Source organism: Staurois parvus, unplaced genomic scaffold, assembly GCF_062004578.1.
Source record: "Staurois parvus isolate SC_StPar_1 unplaced genomic scaffold, SC_StPar_1.0 ptg001325l, whole genome shotgun sequence".
In the NCBI taxonomy this organism is placed as follows: Eukaryota; Metazoa; Chordata; class Amphibia; order Anura; family Ranidae; genus Staurois; species Staurois parvus.
In genome coordinates, this window is record NW_028319121.1 from 779,473 (window position 1) to 798,967 (window position 19,495).

Here is a 19,495-nt window from a genome sequence, read left to right on the forward strand (position 1 = left end):
TCAGCCAGGGTTCTGAGGAACCCATCTTAACCCCAGAGGCTCACTGTATATTAATTTGCCGCATTAGTTTACAATTCTAGGAAATGCATGAATGGTTGTGTAGATGGGAAGCAGTCCAGCCAGGGTGGCCACGTTGAATTTGTCATGCGTAACCACCGTAACATGGATCTGACTTTTAACTTCAGTGAAGCTGAGAGTTGGCATTTTCCACGCTTTTGCAATAGTCTGTTTTGTAGCCAAATATATGTGGGTCACTAGAGTGCGCACACGCTTGGTGACACCTTCTATTGGTTTATGCAGAAGTGCCTCCCAAAGATCTTTACGCAGATTTAGGTGTAGGACTGAATTGACCATGTTCTAAACCCACATCCACAGCCATTTAACTTTGGGCATGTCCATCATATAGGTTTCAGGTCACCAAGGTCTGAGCATCCCCTAAAGCATGCAGAGGGATAGGCATGGTAGCATTTGGAAAAATTCTAATTGGGGTGCAGTACCACCAGGACAGAATTTCACAAAACATCTTCAACATTACAGAACAAGTCCAGTTGAATGTCTCCAACTACCACTAGATATATCACGACTTAGAGAAATAAGAACCTACACAGACATTTACCTGAGGGTTCAGTGGAGAGACTGCTGTTTCTAACTGCAGGCTTCTTGGCAGTATCTGACACCACTATGGAGATTCCGGTGTTGGTGGGCACAGCGCCGCTGGAAGAGGAGATGGTGCTGTCTGAACCCAGGGATGTATTGGACCTAGTGAGGGAACTCTTGCGTAGATGCCCTTTAAAGAAAGCAGCAGCCTTCGACTTTGGTTTCTTCTCTTCCTCTTCGTCACTATCCAGGCGTCCGACGCTGCTTGGTACAATGGCAGAAGAGGACTCCATGTCAAAACGTTTCTTGATTTTCATTTTGTCTTTCAGCTTTCCAAAAGGGGTCTTTGGCTTATCTTTCATGGAGAGGTCAAACATGCTTGCTGTTAAGTTATTGCGGGTGAACTGGATGGAAATTTGGATCTCCCCTCGTTCCTTCTCCTTCTTCCCAGGCTTAGAGTGAAGTTTGTACCATCTACAAAGGTAAAAGGAACAGTGTGTAAAAAGGAGATACAGTCAGCTATTGAAAAATATATCCATACTCTGAAGACCCTTTCACGTTGAAGGGCAGAGCAACAGGGTATCTGAAATCTATACCCCCAGCTTCCTTATATTCACCTTCACAGCACTCCACCACTGCTCACCTTTCTATCACAGCCATTGCGGTTTCCACATATGATCTCCATGATGCAACTCTCAGGCCTAGCTGCCCTTTGCAATGCCTGAACACTGTCACATGAATGGTGGGAAACATTCCCCCCTGTAAGCATCAACACCAGCAAGCACCAAGTATTTCACAGCAAAAGGAGCATTGTGAAATAGACTAGACCCTTTCTATGCCCCAAACATCTAAACCAGCAATTCCTAATCAGGGTTCCAGTTACTGTCAGTTTCTTAAGCGGTGGTTGGTTGAACTTCTATTTGAGGATTCCTGTATAGTTTTGGGTTCATTTCCACTTTGGCAAAGCCTGCCGCATACCACCAATGAGCTTTTTAGAGGTCTGTAACAGGGGGCATTCTCCCCACTGATCACCAATGCAAGGAGCATTCTCCCCACTGATCACCAATGCAAGGAGCATTCTTCCCACTGATCACCAATGTAAGGAGCATTCTCCCCACTGATCACCAATGTAAGGAGCATTCTTCCCACTGATCACCAATATAAGGAGCATTCTTCCCACTGATCACCAATGTAAGGAGCATTCTTCCCACTGATCACCAATGTAAGGGACATTCTTCCCACTGATCACCAATGTAAGGAACATTCTTCCCACTGACCACCAATGTAAGGAACATTCTTCCCACTGATCACCAATGTAAGGAACATTCTTCCCACTGATCACCAATGCAAGGAGCATTCTTCTCACTGATCACCAATGTAAGGAACATTCTTCCCACTGATCACCAATGTAAGGAACATTCTTCCCACTGATCACCAATGTAAGGAACATTCTTCCCACTGATCACCAATGCAAGGAACATTCTTCCCACTGATCACCAATGTAAGGAACATTCTTCCCACTGATCACCAATGTAAGGAGCATGCTTCCCACTGATCACCAATGCAAGGAGCATTCTTCCCACTGACCACCAATGTAAGGGGCATTCTTCCCACTGATCACCAATGTAAGGGGCATTCTTCCCACTGATCACCAATGTAAGGAACATTCTTCCCACTGATCACCAATGTAAGGGGGCATTCTTCTCACTGACCACCAATGTAAGGGGCATTCTTCCCACTGATCACCAATGCAAGGGACATTCTTCCCACTGATGTCTGATGAACTAAAGCTGAAGTACCTCCAATGATGCTGCAGCAGCAAAGATTGGGCACACATTTGTCATAACTTTGGTGAAACATCCCTCTCCCGTGTTCAGGAGAGGAACGTTTTGGCCAAAAAAAACCTACAAAATGCGGCAAAAACGTGTTTAAACGCGTCGAAACACGCCTAAGCGCTAACCCCATTTAGCACTTGGACGTTTACTCATTTCAATGGCCAGTACTATATATCTAAATCAGTCTGACTGTTGAGGAGAGACCAGCGGCCTCTCACTCAACAGTAAAGGTAAAAGGTAAGCAGATGACCATCATTTCATAGACAAAAAAAAAGCATGTAATCCTTGCAGTAGGAAGGAGAACCCACTACAAGGGTAAATATTGTCCCCCCAGAATTCAGCTTTTTATCTTTATATGCATTTCACAACATCGCAGAGACATTTCTTAGGATATCACAAGACTGCTGACAAACATGAGGAAACTGAGTATTTCTGAGGAAATCCAAGAATGTAATATTTAAGGGGAACCATCTCTCAGGATGTTCAAAAATAACATTCATACAAAAGTGTATTCACAGAGGACATAAAATGCTCAGAAAATAAGAGATGGCCAGAAGATACAGGCACGGTACAAGAAGAGATGGTCAGAGGCTACAGGCACGGTACAAGAAGAGATGGTCAGAGGCTACAGGCACGTTACAAGAAGAGATGGTCAGAGGCTACAGGCACGTTACAAGAAGAGATGGTCAGAGGCTACAGGCACGGTACAAGAAGAGATGGTCAGAGGCTACAGGCACGGTACAAGAAGAGATGGTCAGAGGCTACAGGCACGTTACAAGAAGAGATGGTCAGAGGCTACAGGCACGTTACAAGAAGAGATGGTCAGAGGCTACAGGCACGTTACAAGAAGAGATGGTCAGAGGCTACAGGCACGTTACAAGAAGAGATGGTCAGAGGCTACAGGCACGTTACAAGAAGAGATGGTCAGAGGCTACAGGCACGTTACAAGAAGAGATGGTCAGAGGCTACAGGCACGTTACAAGAAGAGATGGTCAGAGGCTACAGGCACGTCACAAGAAGAGAGATGGCCAGAGGCTACAAGCACGTCACAAGAAGAGATGGCCAGAGGCTACAGGCACATCACAAGAAGAGATGGTAGGAGGCTACAGGCACGTCACAAGAAGAGATGGCCAGAGGCTACAGGCACGTCACATGAAGAGATGGTGAAAGGCTTCAAGCACGGTACAAGAAGAGATGGTCAGAGGCTTCAAGCACGTTACAAGAAGAGATGGTCAGAGGCTACAGGCACGTTACAAGAAGAGATGGTCAGAGGCTACAGGCACGTTACAAGAAGAGATGGTCAGAGGCTACAGGCACGTTACAAGAAGAGATGGTCAGAGGCTACAGGCACGTTACAAGAAGAGATGGTCAGAAGCTACAGGCATGATACATCATAGCAATAACTTTGCCATGTTAGGATGTCATCAGTTTGCCATGGGCAGAAGGGACCACCTCCTCAGTCTCCTTTTTCCCAGTGATCAGGCTGTAACATAGCAGATCACAAGGTGCAAACCTGCAGCAGGGGCTGATCTGTGTCAGATATTTGTGAACACAGCTAAGAACTGCACAGGCACTAGGATTTACATGATTATTTCATCCGAGTGGCGAGCTGGCATCTCAGTCAAGGAAGCAACTGGTGACCAGGAATGATGCCTGAACAATGATAGCTCCATCCTTTCCACTGGATGTGGCTCTCTGCAAAGAGAGAATTGTACTGAAGTTCTTGTGATTGAATATGTGTCTAATAACCATGATGCAGAGATTCTGTTATCGAACATAAATATGTATATAGAGTGGCGACCTGACAGAGTCACGCAGACAGTGATGTGTGGCCAATTCAAAGGAGAGGAACGAGGTCCAGGAACATAGGGGTATGTTTACGAAACAAAATGCATAGCATGTCGACCAGTGAAAGTACTTTTACATACAGTCTGTGCAAATTGGGCATTAAAAAAAAAAAAAAAGAAAGAATGTTATTATTCAAATGTTTTTCATTGATTTAAAATGGAAAATACAGCATTTGACCACTAGACTGTGCTAAGAATCACAGGAATTGTCCATGGCACTGATACTTGGCCACTAGATGGCACCAAGTAAAGATTTCCCATGATACTTACCACCATCTAGTGACCAAATGTGGTATTTCCTATTTAAATCCAATTGGAAAAAAAAAATTCAGTCAGCACAGGAACTAGCCTAATAACATTCGTTTTTTATCCCTTTCACACAGAATGCGTGTTCACTTTCAATGAGTGAATTGCTGTTCAGAATTTCTCTACAAATATACACCATGGCATAAAACAGGATCAGCCATAGTCACTTATTCTGTAAGCTCCTTGCATAGTAGTTCAGCACAGTGATTGTATTTTACGGTTTTGTCCCCCCCCCCCCCCACAAAAAAAAACAAAAAAAAAAAAAACACACCAAGAAAAACAAAAAACAAACAAAAACAAAACCCACATCACTCAAAAAACTGGAGAAAAAAAAAATGTTGCTGGCCACTGACTACATTCTTTGTTTCATTCTCCCAGAAAACAAGAGGTTAATTTTAAGCGATCATCACATTCACTTTTTATTAGCTCCATATGGCTCACCGAACTGATCCCAGCGGTACTTCACCGAAACAAAGATTGCCAATACAAGTCAATGTATAAATTTATGCAGGAAAAATAGTGAACTGCAAGCATACAAAGCGTCTTGCTATATATATAAAAAAAAAAAAAAAAAGGAAGAAGAAAGAAAAGGAAGTTTTGGCTCTATATACACTGGGAGCTTATTAAAATACTGTCAAATTCTCTTTGAGCCAAAATGGGGAACACCCATGTTTACCGAGACCCGGTGATCCGGCACAGACACGTGTTTAGTCCACGGACTCCATAGAAAGCCAAGACAAGCACAGAAATCTGCATGTAAACACAGATCGGAGATTATCAGATCCATGGACCTTGAAATGTTCTACTGCTCATCCAGCCTGTGATCATTATGGGCCCATAAGATCTCTATGTGTGTAGATGGGAGATTTGTCAATGCTTTAGATGGGTATATGATCAGTTATTGACAATCGGTACAAGTTTCCAATAAACATCACACTGCCACAGCTGCTTTTTGTAATTTTTTTTTTGCACATTTTTAAAAAAAAGAAAAAAAAGTTTTATTATAATATATATATATATATATATATATATATATATATATATATATATATATATGTGTGTGTTTTAATCCATTTACTGCTAAAGGGTGGCTGCTCTGTGCAGAAATAATATACACACACACACACATATATATATATATATATATATATATATATATATATATATATATACACATATACATATATACATATATACATACATACATACACACACACACACACACACACACACACATATATATATATGTGTGTGTGTGTGTGTGTGTGTGTGTGTGTATATATGTGTGTGTGTGTGTGTGTATATATATATGTATGTATGTATGTATGTATGTATGTATATGTGTATATGTATATATATATGTGTGTGTGTGTGTGTGTATATTATTTCTGCACAGAGCAGCCACCCTTTAGCAGTAAATAAATTAAAACACACACGTGTTTTATTGCGCGGTCATACAACATTGTACCCAAACTAAAATTTTTTCATTTTCTTCACACGACTAGAGCTTTCTTTTGGTGGTATTTAATCACCGCTGGGGTTTTTATTTTTTGCTAAACAAAAAAAGACCCAAAATTTTGAAAAAAAAAAAAAACACGTTTTTCTTTGTTTCTGTTATAAAAGTTTACAAATAAATAATTGTTTTTCATAAATTTAGGCCGAGATGTATTCTGCTACATGTCTTTGGTGAAAATAACCCAAATCCGTATTTATTATTTAGTTTGTAGGAAAGTTATAGAGTTCACAAACTATGGGATATATCTGAAAATTGATCAATCCTGAAGTACTGACGGCCAATCTAATTTCTTAAGGTCCAAGAATGTCAGAATAGTACAGATATCCCCCAAATGTCAGAACAGTACAGATATCCCCCAAATGTCAGGACAGTACAGATATCCTCCAAATGTCAGGACAGTACAGATATCCCCCCAAATGTCAGAACAGTACAGATATCCCCCAAATGTCAGAACAGTACAGATATCCCCCAAATGTCAGAACAGTACAGATATCCCCCAAATGTCAGGACAGTACAGATATCCCCCAAATGTCAGGACAGTACAGATATCCCCAAATGACCCCTTTTTGCAGAGTAGACAGTCCGATGTACTTCATAAGAGGAATGGCAAGTTTTTTGAAGTTTTTTGGAAAATTAAAAAATTAAAAAAATTATTTTCACTATTTTTTTTTTTTTTTTTACATATTGTCACCAGTGCAGTACAGTGTCATCATATAACTGGCATGGTGGTGAACAGGGACACTGACTGGTGACAGTATGAAAAAAATATATATTTTTTTTATTTTTTCCACCACATTTTTTTTTAAGATTTTTTTTTTCATATTTTACTATGACCAAAGTAGTACTGTGTTACCATAGTAACACAGTACTATGGTAACACACATAGATCAGTTTTTGTTTTTTTTTTTACACAATTTGCTTGTAGCAAAGAATTACTTTGCTATAAGCAAGCATTTACCTGAATGAAAATCGATTCATTGAGGGTTTTTTTTTTTGTGCTTAGCTGTGATTTGGCCACAGCTAATCACATGACATATGCATGTGACCTGCTGTGACCATTCACAGCTAGGCACTAGTATACAATAGATGGCATGAATGAAGCCATCCATTGTATACAACTGTCATGTGACCTGCTGTGATTGGTCACAGCAGGTCACATGGTACCGGCCCCTGCGCGGCTCTGCAACCGCACGAACTGCGCATGTGTGGGAGCATGCCAAATGGCGTGCACCCGGAAAGCTGATGCATTTTTGCAGCCGCCAAACGGCTATAGGCCGGGCGGCTAATGGTTAACAAATAAATTATACACACACAGTGTATATATATATATATATATAATATATTTAAGGCTTTGGACATCTTTTTATGTCCTATTCTATCTTTATAAAGTTCCATTACCTTGTTACGCAGGACTTTTGACAGTTATTTTCTGATCCCCATGGCTCAGTATCTAGCCTAGTCAGCGCTTCCACGTAAGAGCTAACAAACTCATTGACTATATATACACTGACACTAATTGCAATTTAACCGTCTCAATACCGTTTGATTTTACACCTTCCTGCCCAGGCCATTTTTCAGGTTTCAGCGCTCTCACACTTTGAATGACAATTGCGCGGTCATACAACATTGTACCCAAACTAAAATTTTATCATTTTCTTCACACAACTAGAGCTTTCTTTTGGTGGTATTTAATCACCGCTGGGGTTTTTATTTTTTGCTAAATTAACAAAAAAAGACCGAAAATTTTGAAAAAAAAAAAACACATTTTTCTTTGTTTCTGTTATAAAAGTTTACAAATAAATAATTGTTCTTCATAAATTTAGGCCGAGATGTATTCTGCTACATGTCTTTGGTGAAAATAACCCAAAATTAGGATGTATTTTTTAGTTTGTAGGAAAGTTATAGAGTTCACAAACTATGGTATAGATCTGAATATTGATCAATCCTGAAGTACTGACAGCCAATCTAATTTCTTGAGGTCCAAGAATGTCAGAATAGTACAGATATCCCCAAATGACCCCTTTTTGCAGAGTAGACAGTCCGACGTACTTCATAAGAGGCATGGCGAGTTTTTTGAAGTTGTATTTTTTTGTCATAATTTTTCGGAAAATGAAAAAAATGAAAAAAATTATTTTCACTATTTTTTTTTTTTTACATACTGTCACCAGTGCAGTACAGCGTCTTCATATAACTGGCATGGCGGTGAACATGGACACCGACTGGTGACAGTATGAAAAAAAAAATATATATATTTTTTTTATTTTTTTATTATATTTAATTTTTTATTACATTTTTAAAAAAAAAAAAATTTCATATTTTACTATGACCAAAGTAGTACAATGTTACCATAGTAACATTGTACTACTTTGGGGAAGTGATCAGTATTTTTTTTTTTACACAGTTTGCTTATAGCAAAGAATTACTTTTCATTCAGCTAAATGCTTGCTTATAGCAATCTATTCAGCTTTTTTTTTTTTGTGCTTAGCTGTGATTTGGTCACAACTAATCACATGACATGTGCATGTGACCTGCTGTGACCATTCACAGCTAGGCACTAGTATACAATGGATGGCATCATGAATGAAGCCATCCATTGTATACAACTATCATGTGACCTGCTGTGATTGGTCACAGCAGGTCACATGGTACCAGCTACGGGAGCCGGTACTCGGATCTGTCATCGGCCGTGTCCGAGGTGCACGGCCGGTGACAGATCGCACTGCTGCGCCACTCTGCTGTGCCGCAAACTGCGCATGTGCGGGAGCACGCCAAATGGTGTGCACCCGGAATACAGGAGCGCATTTGAAGCCGCCAAACGGCCATTGGCCGGGCGGCTAATGGTTAAAAAGCCACAGATGTGGGACATTAACGTCTAATTGGCATTTTAACCCGTGTGTGTCACCTTGTGTGTCTGTACCAAGGCCAAACATTCCAGGGGAGGGAGACTTCTGATCCGGGCCATTTGGGTGATTTCTGTTATCATTATGATTTAAAAAGGAAACCAAACAACTATTTGATAATAAATGGCTTCATATGATCATCATCCTTCAATAAAAGAGCATTTTGTGGCATGATCAGTCACATTTTCAATATCAATGCCAAAATTTCACAATTTCTGCCAGGGGAGAGAAACCTTTGAGCACAACTGTATGTAGGGATGAGAACGCTCACATTTTTTTTGGGGGGAAGAGGGTGTTCAAGTGCTTGGGTGTAACAATTTTTATTTTCACAAAACGGATTTAAAAAATGATTAAAGTAGAACTATAGGAAAAACTTTTTTCATTTTGGATAGAGCAAAGGAGGCTTATAAGCCCCATCAGATTTTTTTTTTTTTGCCTCCGTTGTCCTATTTCGGAGATTTCCATCCACTTCCTGTCCCATAGCCAACAGGAAGCGAGAGGAAATCCCTGCAAATTAAGGGAACTCCTTAGGGACCACCAGGTCATCAGAACTAAAGTCCCCATTGGAAGATTTTCACTCGATTACTTTTACCCTCGGCCAAATCACAGCTAGTCACAAAAAAAAAAAAAAAAAAAAAAAAAAAAAAAGCTTCGATTTCATTCAGTTAAATGCTTGCTTATAGCAAATAATATATTTGCTATAAGCAATCAAATTGTGTAAGACAAAAAAAAAATAAAAAAAATACTAATCACTTCCCTAAAGTAGTACAATGGTACTTTGGTCACAGTGTAATATGTAAAAAAATTTAATCTTAAAATAAATAATAAAAATTTTCTTTTTTTTTTGTACTGTCACCAGTCAGGGTCCTCAATCACCACTAGATCAGTTATATGAGGACGCTGTACTGCACTGGTGACCGCATGTTTAAAAGAAGAAAAAAAAAAAAAAAAGTAAAAAACATTTTTTTATTTTTTCTGAAAAATGACAAAAAAAAATTACAACTTCAAAAAAACTCGATATGCCTCTTATGAAATACGTCAGACTGTCTACTTGGTAAAAAGGGGTAATTTGGGGGACATCTATACCGTTCTGACATTTGGGGGATATCTGTCCTGTCCTGACATTTGGGGGATATCTGTCCTGTCATTTGGGGGATATCTGTCCTGTCATTTGGGGGGATATCTGTCCTGTCATTTGGGGGGATATCTGTTCTGACATTTGGGGGGATATCTGTCCTGTCCTGACATTTGGGGGATATCTGTCCTGACATTTGGGGGATATCTGTCCTGACATTTGGGGGATATCTGTCCTGACATTTGGGGGGATATCTGTACTGTTCTGACATTTGGGGGATATCTGTCCTGTTCTGACATTGGGGGGATATCTGTCCTGACATTTGGGGGGATATCTGTCCTGACATTTGGGGGGATATCTGTCCTGACATTTGGGGGGATATCTGTCCTGTCATTTGGGGGGATATCTGTCCTGTCATTTGGGGGGATATCTGTCCTGACATTTGGGGGATATCTGTACTGTTCTGACATTTGGGGGATATCTGTACTGTTCTGACATTTGGGGGGATATCTGTACTGTTCTGACATTTGGGGGGATATCTGTACTGTTCTGACATTTGGGGGGATATCTGTACTGTTCTGACATTTGGGGGGATATCTGTACTGTTCTGATATTTGGGGGATATCTGTACTGTTCTGATATTTGGGGGATATCTGTCCTGACATTTGGGGGATATCTGTCCTGACATTTGGGGGATATCTGTCCTGACATTTGGGGGATATCTGTCCTGACATTTGGGGGGATATCTGTCCTGACATTTGGGGGATATCTGTCCTGACATTTGGGGGATATCTGTCCTGTCATTTGGGGGATATCTGTCCTGTCATTTGGGGGATATCTGTCCTGTCATTTGGGGGATATCTGTCCTGTCATTTGGGGGATATCTGTCCTGACATTTGGGGGGATATCTGTCCTGTCCTGACATTTGGGGGATATCTGTCCTGTCCTGACATTTGGGGGATATCTGTCCTGTCCTGACATTTGGGGGATATCTGTCCTGTCCTGACATTTGGGGGGATATCTGTCCTGACATTTGGGGGGATATCTGTACTGTTCTGACATTTGGGGGGATATCTGTACTGTTCTGACATTTGGGGGGATATCTGTACTGTTCTGACATTTGGGGGGATATCTGTACTGTTCTGACATTTGGGGGGATATCTGTACTGTTCTGACATTTGGGGGGATATCTGTACTGTTCTGACATTTGTGGGATATCTGTGCTGTTCTGACATTTGGGGGATATCTGTCCTGTCCTGACATTTGGGGGATATCTGTCCTGTCATTTGGGGGATATCTGTCCTGTCATTTGGGGGATATCTGTCCTGTCATTTGGGGGATATCTGTCCTGTCATTTGGGGGATATCTGTCCTGTCATTTGGGGGATATCTGTCCTGTCATTTGGGGGATATCTGTCCTGTTCTGACATTTGGGGGGATATCTGTCCTGTCCTGACATTTGGGGGATATCTGTACTGTTCTGACATTTGGGGGGATATCTGTACTGTTCTGACATTTGGGGGGATATCTGTACTGTTCTGACATTTGGGGGGATATCTGTACTGTTCTGACATTTGGGGGGATATCTGTACTGTTCTGACATTTGGGGGGATATCTGTACTGTTCTGACATTTGGGGGGATATCTGTACTGTTCTGACATTTGGGGGGATATCTGTACTGTTCTGACATTTGGGGGGATATCTGTACTGTTCTGACATTTGGGGGGATATCTGTACTGTTCTGACATTTGGGGGGATATCTGTACTGTTCTGACATTTGGGGGATATCTGTACTGTCCTGACATTTTTGGGCCTCAAGAAATTAGATTGGCCGTCAGTACTTCAGGATTGATCAATTTTCAGATATATCCCATAGTTTGTGAACTCTATAACTTTCCTACAGACTAAATAATAAATAATGATGTGTTATTTTCACCAAAGACATGTAGCAGAATACATCTCGGCCTAAATTTATAAAGAACATTTATTTGCAAACTTTTATAACAGAAACAAAGAAACATTTTTTTTTTTAAATTTTGGGTCTTTTCTTGTTAAATTTAGCAAAACATAAAAACCCCAGCAGTGATTAAATATCACCAAAAGGAAGCTCTGATTGTGTGAACAAAATTATACAATTTTAACTTGTGTACAGTGTTGCATGACCGCGCAATTGTCACTCAATGTGTGAGCGCTGAAACCTGAAAATTGGCCTGGGCAGGAAGGGGGTAAAAGTGCCCAGTAAAGAAGCCATTGTAATGGTGATGAGGGGGGTCGGAAGCAGGGAAAGTAACATAAGCAGACTGAAATTTCAGCTTTAACACTTTCACGCGTTTCTTCTACAACGTGACCCCAATCCTACAAATGGATAGAATTCTGTGGAACTTCCTTGGCATGTCACACGGTTTGTTGCAGGACATTCTGTGGTCATAAGCTGTCATTGTCATGAGCCGTAACATCACAACAACTGCTGACTGTACAAGTTAGAGCAGCACAACATCTGACAGTTATTATCTGCAGACCGCATCTGCCTATCAGCAATGACCGGCCTATGAACTGCCACTGAACACAGCACCCGGGGAGGGAGAATGGAGGGGACACTACACGAGGAGAAAGCAGGAGCCCCGGGGTGAAAGAAAAGGGAAGAGAGGAAAGAGGCGTGCCCCCAGGTGAGAGAAGAGGGACAGGGAGAGGAGACAGGAGCCCTAAAAAGGTGAAAGAAGAGGAGAGGAGACAGGAGCCCTAAAAGGTGAAAGAAGAGGAGAGGAGACAGGAGCCCTAAAAGGTGAAAGAAGAGGAAGGAGAGGAGACAGGAGCCCTAAAAAGGTGAAAGAAGAGGAAGGAGAGGAGAGGAGACAGGAGCCCTAAAAAGGTGAAAGAAGAGGAAGGAGAGGAGACAGGAGCCCTAAAAAGGTGAAAGAAGAGGAAGGAGAGGAGACAGAAGCCCTAAAAAGGTGAAAGAAGAGGAAGGAGAGGAGACAGGAGCCCTAAAAAGGTGAAAGAAGAGGAAGGAGAGGAGAGGAGACAGGAGCCCTAAAAAGGTGAAAGAAGAGGAAGGAGAGGAGACAGGAGCCCTAAAAAGGTGAAAGAAGAGGAAGGAGAGGAGACAGAAGCCCTAAAAAGGTGAAAGAAGAGGAAGGAGAGGAGACAGGAGCCCTAAAAAGGTGAAAAAAGAGGAAGGAGAGGAGAGGAGACAGGAGCCCTAAAAAGGTGAAAGAAGAGGAAGGAGAGGAGAGGAGACAGGAGCCCTAAAAAGGTGAAAGAAGAGGAAGGAGAGGAGAGGAGACAGAAGCCCTAAAAAGGTGAAAGAAGAGGAAGGAGAGGAGACAGGAGCCCTAAAAAGGTGAAAGAAGAGGAAGGAGAGGAGAGGAGACAGGAGCCCCAGGGTGAAAGAAGAGAAGAGAAAAGTAGAAGAGACAGGAGCCCCAGGCCGAAAGAAGAGGAAGGAGGAGAGACAACAGGAGCCCCGGGGAGAAAGAAGAGAAATCCTGTATTATTATAATAATAATAATAATAATAACAGGAAGGAGCGGAAAGAGGAGCACCAAATGGTGAAAAGAGCACAGAGGGAGCCCTGGGGGTGAAAGAAGAGGGAGGAGAGGACAGAGGAGCCCTGGGGGTGAACAAGGAAGGACAGGGAGAGGAAAGAGGAGTCCCAGGGGGAAAGAAGAGGGAGTAGAGGAGACCAATATCCACCTATTAATGTGGCTCTAAAGCCAAAACATTTTGTTGTTTTCGTTTTAAATAAAGTGGAGAGGAGTCCATGCCTCGGGTCTCTCTACACCTTGCTCCATTGGTCCCGTTGACAGCTATCAAAAGGAACGAAAATCCCAAATCCTGAGTTGTAACCAGAACAGGCCATTATCCAGTGGGGACACGTCTTCTGGAGACGTCTAGTGCTCTTCCTTATTTTGAAAAGCTCACCTTACACCTTCTTGTTGGGTCTACAAGACAGAAGTGGAGAGGAAATCTACCCAATGAGACACAAGGAAACAAAACACGCCAAGGGTTGTCACCAATCTGTAGTCTATTCAGGCTTTGCCACCACCCTTTGCAAGGTGTCCTCAGATGAAGACATGTGGTCTAGTCTGGTCCAGAAGCAATGGATGGCTTTAGTGCGATTAGGCCCTTCAGGTCCATTCACATCGGTCCCGTTGGCTGTGTTGGGCAGCAACGCATATACAAGAGATTTGCCTCATGTAATATTCCTTCAATTCAAAACCAAGGAACCGCATTGATGGGCGCCAATTTTTTTTTTGCATTTTTGAGTGCAGTGTGTTCTGGCCTGCTGTATTGTATGGGAACATGCTAACAGGCATAACAATAGATAGGAGTTAAAAAAATGCAAGCACAAATATCACGTATGTTATCACTTCTTAAAATAGTGCTCACACCAGACCAGCGATAATGGTGGTTCTAGGAGACCTCTATTACTCAGGGTTATCACACGGGCCCAGCTGGCTCCCTGTGGTCAGGCCATGCCCGCTTCCCGCTATCCTCTAACAAACATTTGTGACAAAGCACAGGAAACCCCTACAAAAGGCGACAGATACTGCTGATAGAGTTCAGAAATAGGCCCTCAACTTTCACTTACGATGCCGGAAAAATAAATGTAAACGCTGAGCACCGAGCAAACTGCTATTATCCAGGTGATATACATATACACCAGCTGTTTCTCTGCCAACAGATTTGGTAGTTATGCCCATCCAGGTCTGAGAATTACACAGCTCTGTAACACAAATCAGCCTCGTCTAGCAGGGCAGACCAGATTGTTCTCTGCTGTAGTTAAAATACGCTTACTGGTCTTGTCCCTTCCCCAGACTATGATTGGGCTGCTAAGAGCAGACAGATGAGTTATTTCTTTGTCACTGCTCTCTCCTCCTATCAGCATGTTCCTCATCAGCACACACCTGACATTTCTTTCTTTTAGTCTGTGCTCTGCTGTACAGAGGCTGATACTTTATCAAGTCAAATACTGGTGCTTACATTATTACATGAATTTATTTAAATACAAGCAGCGTATTTAATCTCAACTCTGGGTACAAAAATGCCCCTTTGCAGTAAAGACCTCCCCTACTGTGAGGGTTAAATAAATTTTTACATCTAGGGGGTAGAGGAACTTCTACTTCCAGCTCATACACTCTCCTCTTCTCCCTTGGGCAGCTCCTTGGATTCCTCTCCCTTGGGCTAACCCCTTGGATTCCTCTCCCTTGGGCTAACCCCTTGAATCCGAGGGGTTAGCCCAAGCGAGAGGAATCCGAGGGGTTAGCCCAAGCGAGAGGAATCCGAGGGGTTAGCCCAAGCGAGAGGAATCCGAGGGGTTAGCCCAAGCGAGAGGAATCCGAGGGGTTAGCCCAAGCGAGAGGAATCCGAAAGGTTAGCCCAAGCGAGAGGAATCCGAGGGGTTAGCCCAAGCGAGAGGAATCCGAGGGGTTAGCCCAAGCGAGAGGAATCCGAGGCTAAATTCCCACAGTAGCAGCTCACCAGTCCTAGCGATATTGCAGCGCACCACCCAGTCATACACAGCGATTAGTCCGCTATCTTCTCTGCGCCCAGATGACTGTCCGCACCCCTGAACTAAGTACTCCAGATCCTGCAGACATGCAGCAGTGGTGGTGCACACTGGACAGAAATGTGCACTCCCTGGTCTCCCTCACAGCAAGTGGTGCCCTGTACAGCCTGAGAAAATGCAGCTCTTTCCCCTCCTCCTGGCAATCTCTCTGGGAAATGCAGTTCAAAAGCTCGACTACAGTAGTCTCTCTCCTTTGGACTACAGTTCCCACAGTGCAGTGCTGCCTGACTCCACCTATTAAAATGCCTCCTGCTCAGCAGCTCCCTCCTCTGGCTTATAATAACCAGTTCAGTGCTGCAGCTACAGAGCAGCTGCAGCCAGTGTTTTTCTCACTCTCCATTCTTACCGAAGCACCTGGCAACACATGGAAGAGGCAAGCATACAACTGTGGCTGGGAGCACCTTAGAGAGGCGGCTTTGCAGGATCAGTTGCATAGAGGGAGCCTACTGCAGTAAGGCGTAAGGAGAAGGTAAGTATTGCTCCTTTTTCCTGCACCCTTGGACTGAATGAGCATTTGACCCTTGCTGTTTGGGGGCCCCACTACAAGCTATTTTTTTTGGGGTGCCCCGATTTGAGATGTAATGAATACAACATTGTATTATTTTGTGTCTATTAGAGCAGCGTAGATTTCATTTTTAACCCAAAACCACATCATGAACCTTAAACAAGCTGAGCGAAAATGTTTTTACTCGAAGTTATTTAGCACATTTCCAATGTGGCCTTTATATACTCAGAAAGTTGGCTACATGTGAACCAAGTCTAAAACACCTAGGAGGTAAAGAAGGAATCCATCCTCATAACAAGCATGGGCAGGAGTGACCGGAGGGGAAGGGGGTTATGGGTCAATACCGTTACCATTACAATGCAACCACAACAGGAAAGCTTAGAACCTAAATCTGCAAGATTGTGTCTAGGATGCGAACAAACAATGTACACAAGGCAAAAGAAAACCACTAAAAAGTCTTCAATGTGTGAATCACAATATACAGACACTTAAAATTGAAAAAATAAAAAAAACCTTGCCATGTAGAATTTTTAAATTCTTGTAGAAAGGCAGAAAGAGCCACATCAGAGGTGACCATCCACCCTCAAGATGGCACCTCATAGAAAAAGTAGTTGTCAAGAATCCCACCACTGTGCGGTCATAGCCTGCCTGCAGGTCATGCAAACTGTACATGCACCTTGCTGCTCACTTTGGTGATCCCATGGAAGGCCCCCTGGTGCACAGTTTGGAGGTTCCACGGAAGGACCCCTGGTGCACAGTTTGGAGGTTCCACGGAAGGACCCCTGGTGCACAGTTTGGAGGTTCCACAAAATGCACCCTTTCCATGTTCTTGGTTGGGAACCAAACAGGGGCGGACTGATCATTCGAGCACTCGGGCACTGCCCGAGGGCCGGGGGTCAGTAGGGGGCCCCATGAAATGCCCCTGGTACCTTTTTTATTGGCTTTTTTGAGTGTGGGCTAGGACACAGGGGCCCCATGATCCCCTATTGCCCGGGGGCCCCATGAGTAGTCAGTCCGCCCCTGGAACCAAATGATCCAAGCAGCCTGGCACAACATCCATGGAAGCAGGTCACATCAGTCAGTCATCATCAGGGAATTAACACTGGGGGTTGAAGACAGTTTGAATCCAGGACCGTTCACCCATCTGTCTATGTGTAAACCATCCGATATGCGGTTACCGGAACACAGCCACAGCCTGTCATTGATTTGCACAGGGGACTATATGCAAACACCTGTCACTTCCAGGAATAATAATAATAAATTAATAAGAATGTGCTCATTTTTTAGGGTGTACTGCCCTCCTCTCCTGTGTGAATGAGCCCCGAAATATGCACACCAATAAACTGTCATTTTCCAGCTTTGGAAAGGTCACAGCTGTAAATCCAGCAGAAGAATATTAATGCTGCTCAAACAAACACAGCTTAAACCACAAGTACATTGAAATTGAATCCACTGACACCAGTGGTGGAGGGACTTTTTTTTTTTTTTTTAAACTGACACCAATTCTGGGGTTATTGCACTCCAACTTCTTCAGAGTGCATTGTAATACATTGCAAACAAAATGCAGCAGGACCAAACTTTGGGCATTGAGGAGCGGAATGCACTGCTACTGTGTGACCTTGAGGGTGTCAGGGGCCACACTTCAGACCCTATATAAAACTTTAACCTTGACCACCTTTTTTTCTTTTCCCCTCTCTTAAGCTCCGCTGCACAATGCACACACAAACTTCAACATCAGGTAAAAAAGGTGCACACATGGTCCTCTTCCAAAGAGAAAGGACTCTGGCCCTGATCCTCCAGGGTGCAAGGCTCCTGGGTGGACCATGAGCTCTCCAGTACATATTGAAACAAGGCAGATGCCTTTTTTTCCAAGAGGCCTGCCAACGCAAGTACTATGTGGGGCTCCCCCAATAGAAGACCCCATGGCTGGGGGAGAACCTGACCAAAAGGTCATATGTCCTCCAAGACTTTCAGTGCAAATCCAAGGACCTACATTATACTAGTCAGGATGAGGAAAGTGCAAACATGCTGTGCAATAAAGACATACACAAATTAAAGGGGTAGGGGCTGCTGTTACTTGTGGTCCACCCAGTAGACACCAGGGAGAACTGCCGAAGGAAGGATTACCAAAGTACTGAAAGGCACTCCCCCAAAGGAAGACCTCATGGGTGGGGGAGAACCTGACCAAAAGGCAAAGTACCCTCCCAAAGACCAAGTGCAAATCAAAAAGGACCTACATCATACTAATTGGGGTGTGTAAAGTGCAAATGTGCTGTGCAAAAAGACATACACACAAATAAAAGGGAAAGGGGGAGGGGAGAAGTGCTTTGTACCTGTGTAGAATACAATGATGGGCCTTTCCTTGACAACCACTTGCCTAGATAATGATGGATGTCCTCCAGCCAGGAAATAAGGCAGGCTTTATATTGCTTGCTGAAGCTTCAAATGCAAATTGCAAGAAGCTCACAGTGTGCAGTGAAATCAGAGTAAGCAATTTCAGTCCGGGATAGGAGCCGGAACCAACTGTGCAAGACTGAAGGGAAAGTTGGAGGTCAGTTCTTAATCTCACACTTTAACGCAGTTTAATTTGTTCCTGGATATAAACTGGTTTTAGGCCTTCAATGACATGACCAGTGCACTCACTTCATCAACCCAGTGCTGAAATGTCACAGAGGGGGACCAAGATTTTCACTTCATTAAAACCACGAGAATGCCGGCCCTCCAGGACTGGAGCGATACAGCTGCATACAGAAAACAGCATAGCCAAGAACTCAGCCAGGTGAAGGACGACTCAATTCATTTTTAGGATAATTTAAAAAACAGAAAACAAGTTTGTGAAGGCTGTAGAACACAATGTTCTTCATTACAAGGATGAAAAAAATTAAAATAAATCAAACGTAACAAAAAAAGAAAAAGAAAAAAAAACAAAAAAATACTGCATGAGAGAGAACAGAACTTAGCCATGGTGAAACTAAATCAGAGAGGGGCACAGAAGAGAGATAGTTTGTAATGGCAGCAAAAAGTGGGATTTTTACTATAGAACCTATTAACCATGAGTTTTTGGGGAAAAAAATGCACTAGACTGCATGTGGTATGAACTGGCCCTGAAAAGTTTATAATTCTGCAAGATCAGTTTAGGAACAATTGCAAATCATCAACAGTCCCTCCGAGACCATATTAGATTTTTCTAGGAAATCCATGGAGGATAGATTTAACAGTTAGAAAAAAAAAACATATATATATATATATTTATTTATTTATTAAGTACTATTAATAAACAACCATCATAAATTACACAAACAATACACCTCCAATAAATGATGCCATCAGCTAGAGGACTGCTGGA

The 19,495-nt window shown here is 42.6% G+C and overlaps 1 protein-coding gene across 1 annotated transcript in view; it reads right to left on the reverse strand.

Moving 5' to 3' along the window:
- Positions 1-19,495, reverse strand: part of LOC149436990 (uncharacterized) — a 127,336-nt gene that overhangs the window by 63,208 nt on the left and 44,633 nt on the right. Inside the window, exon 3 of the mRNA XM_089661200.1 lies at positions 617-1,071. Coding sequence (XP_089517326.1) covers positions 617-1,071 — 455 coding nt within the window. The remainder of the gene's footprint in view (positions 1-616; positions 1,072-19,495) is intronic.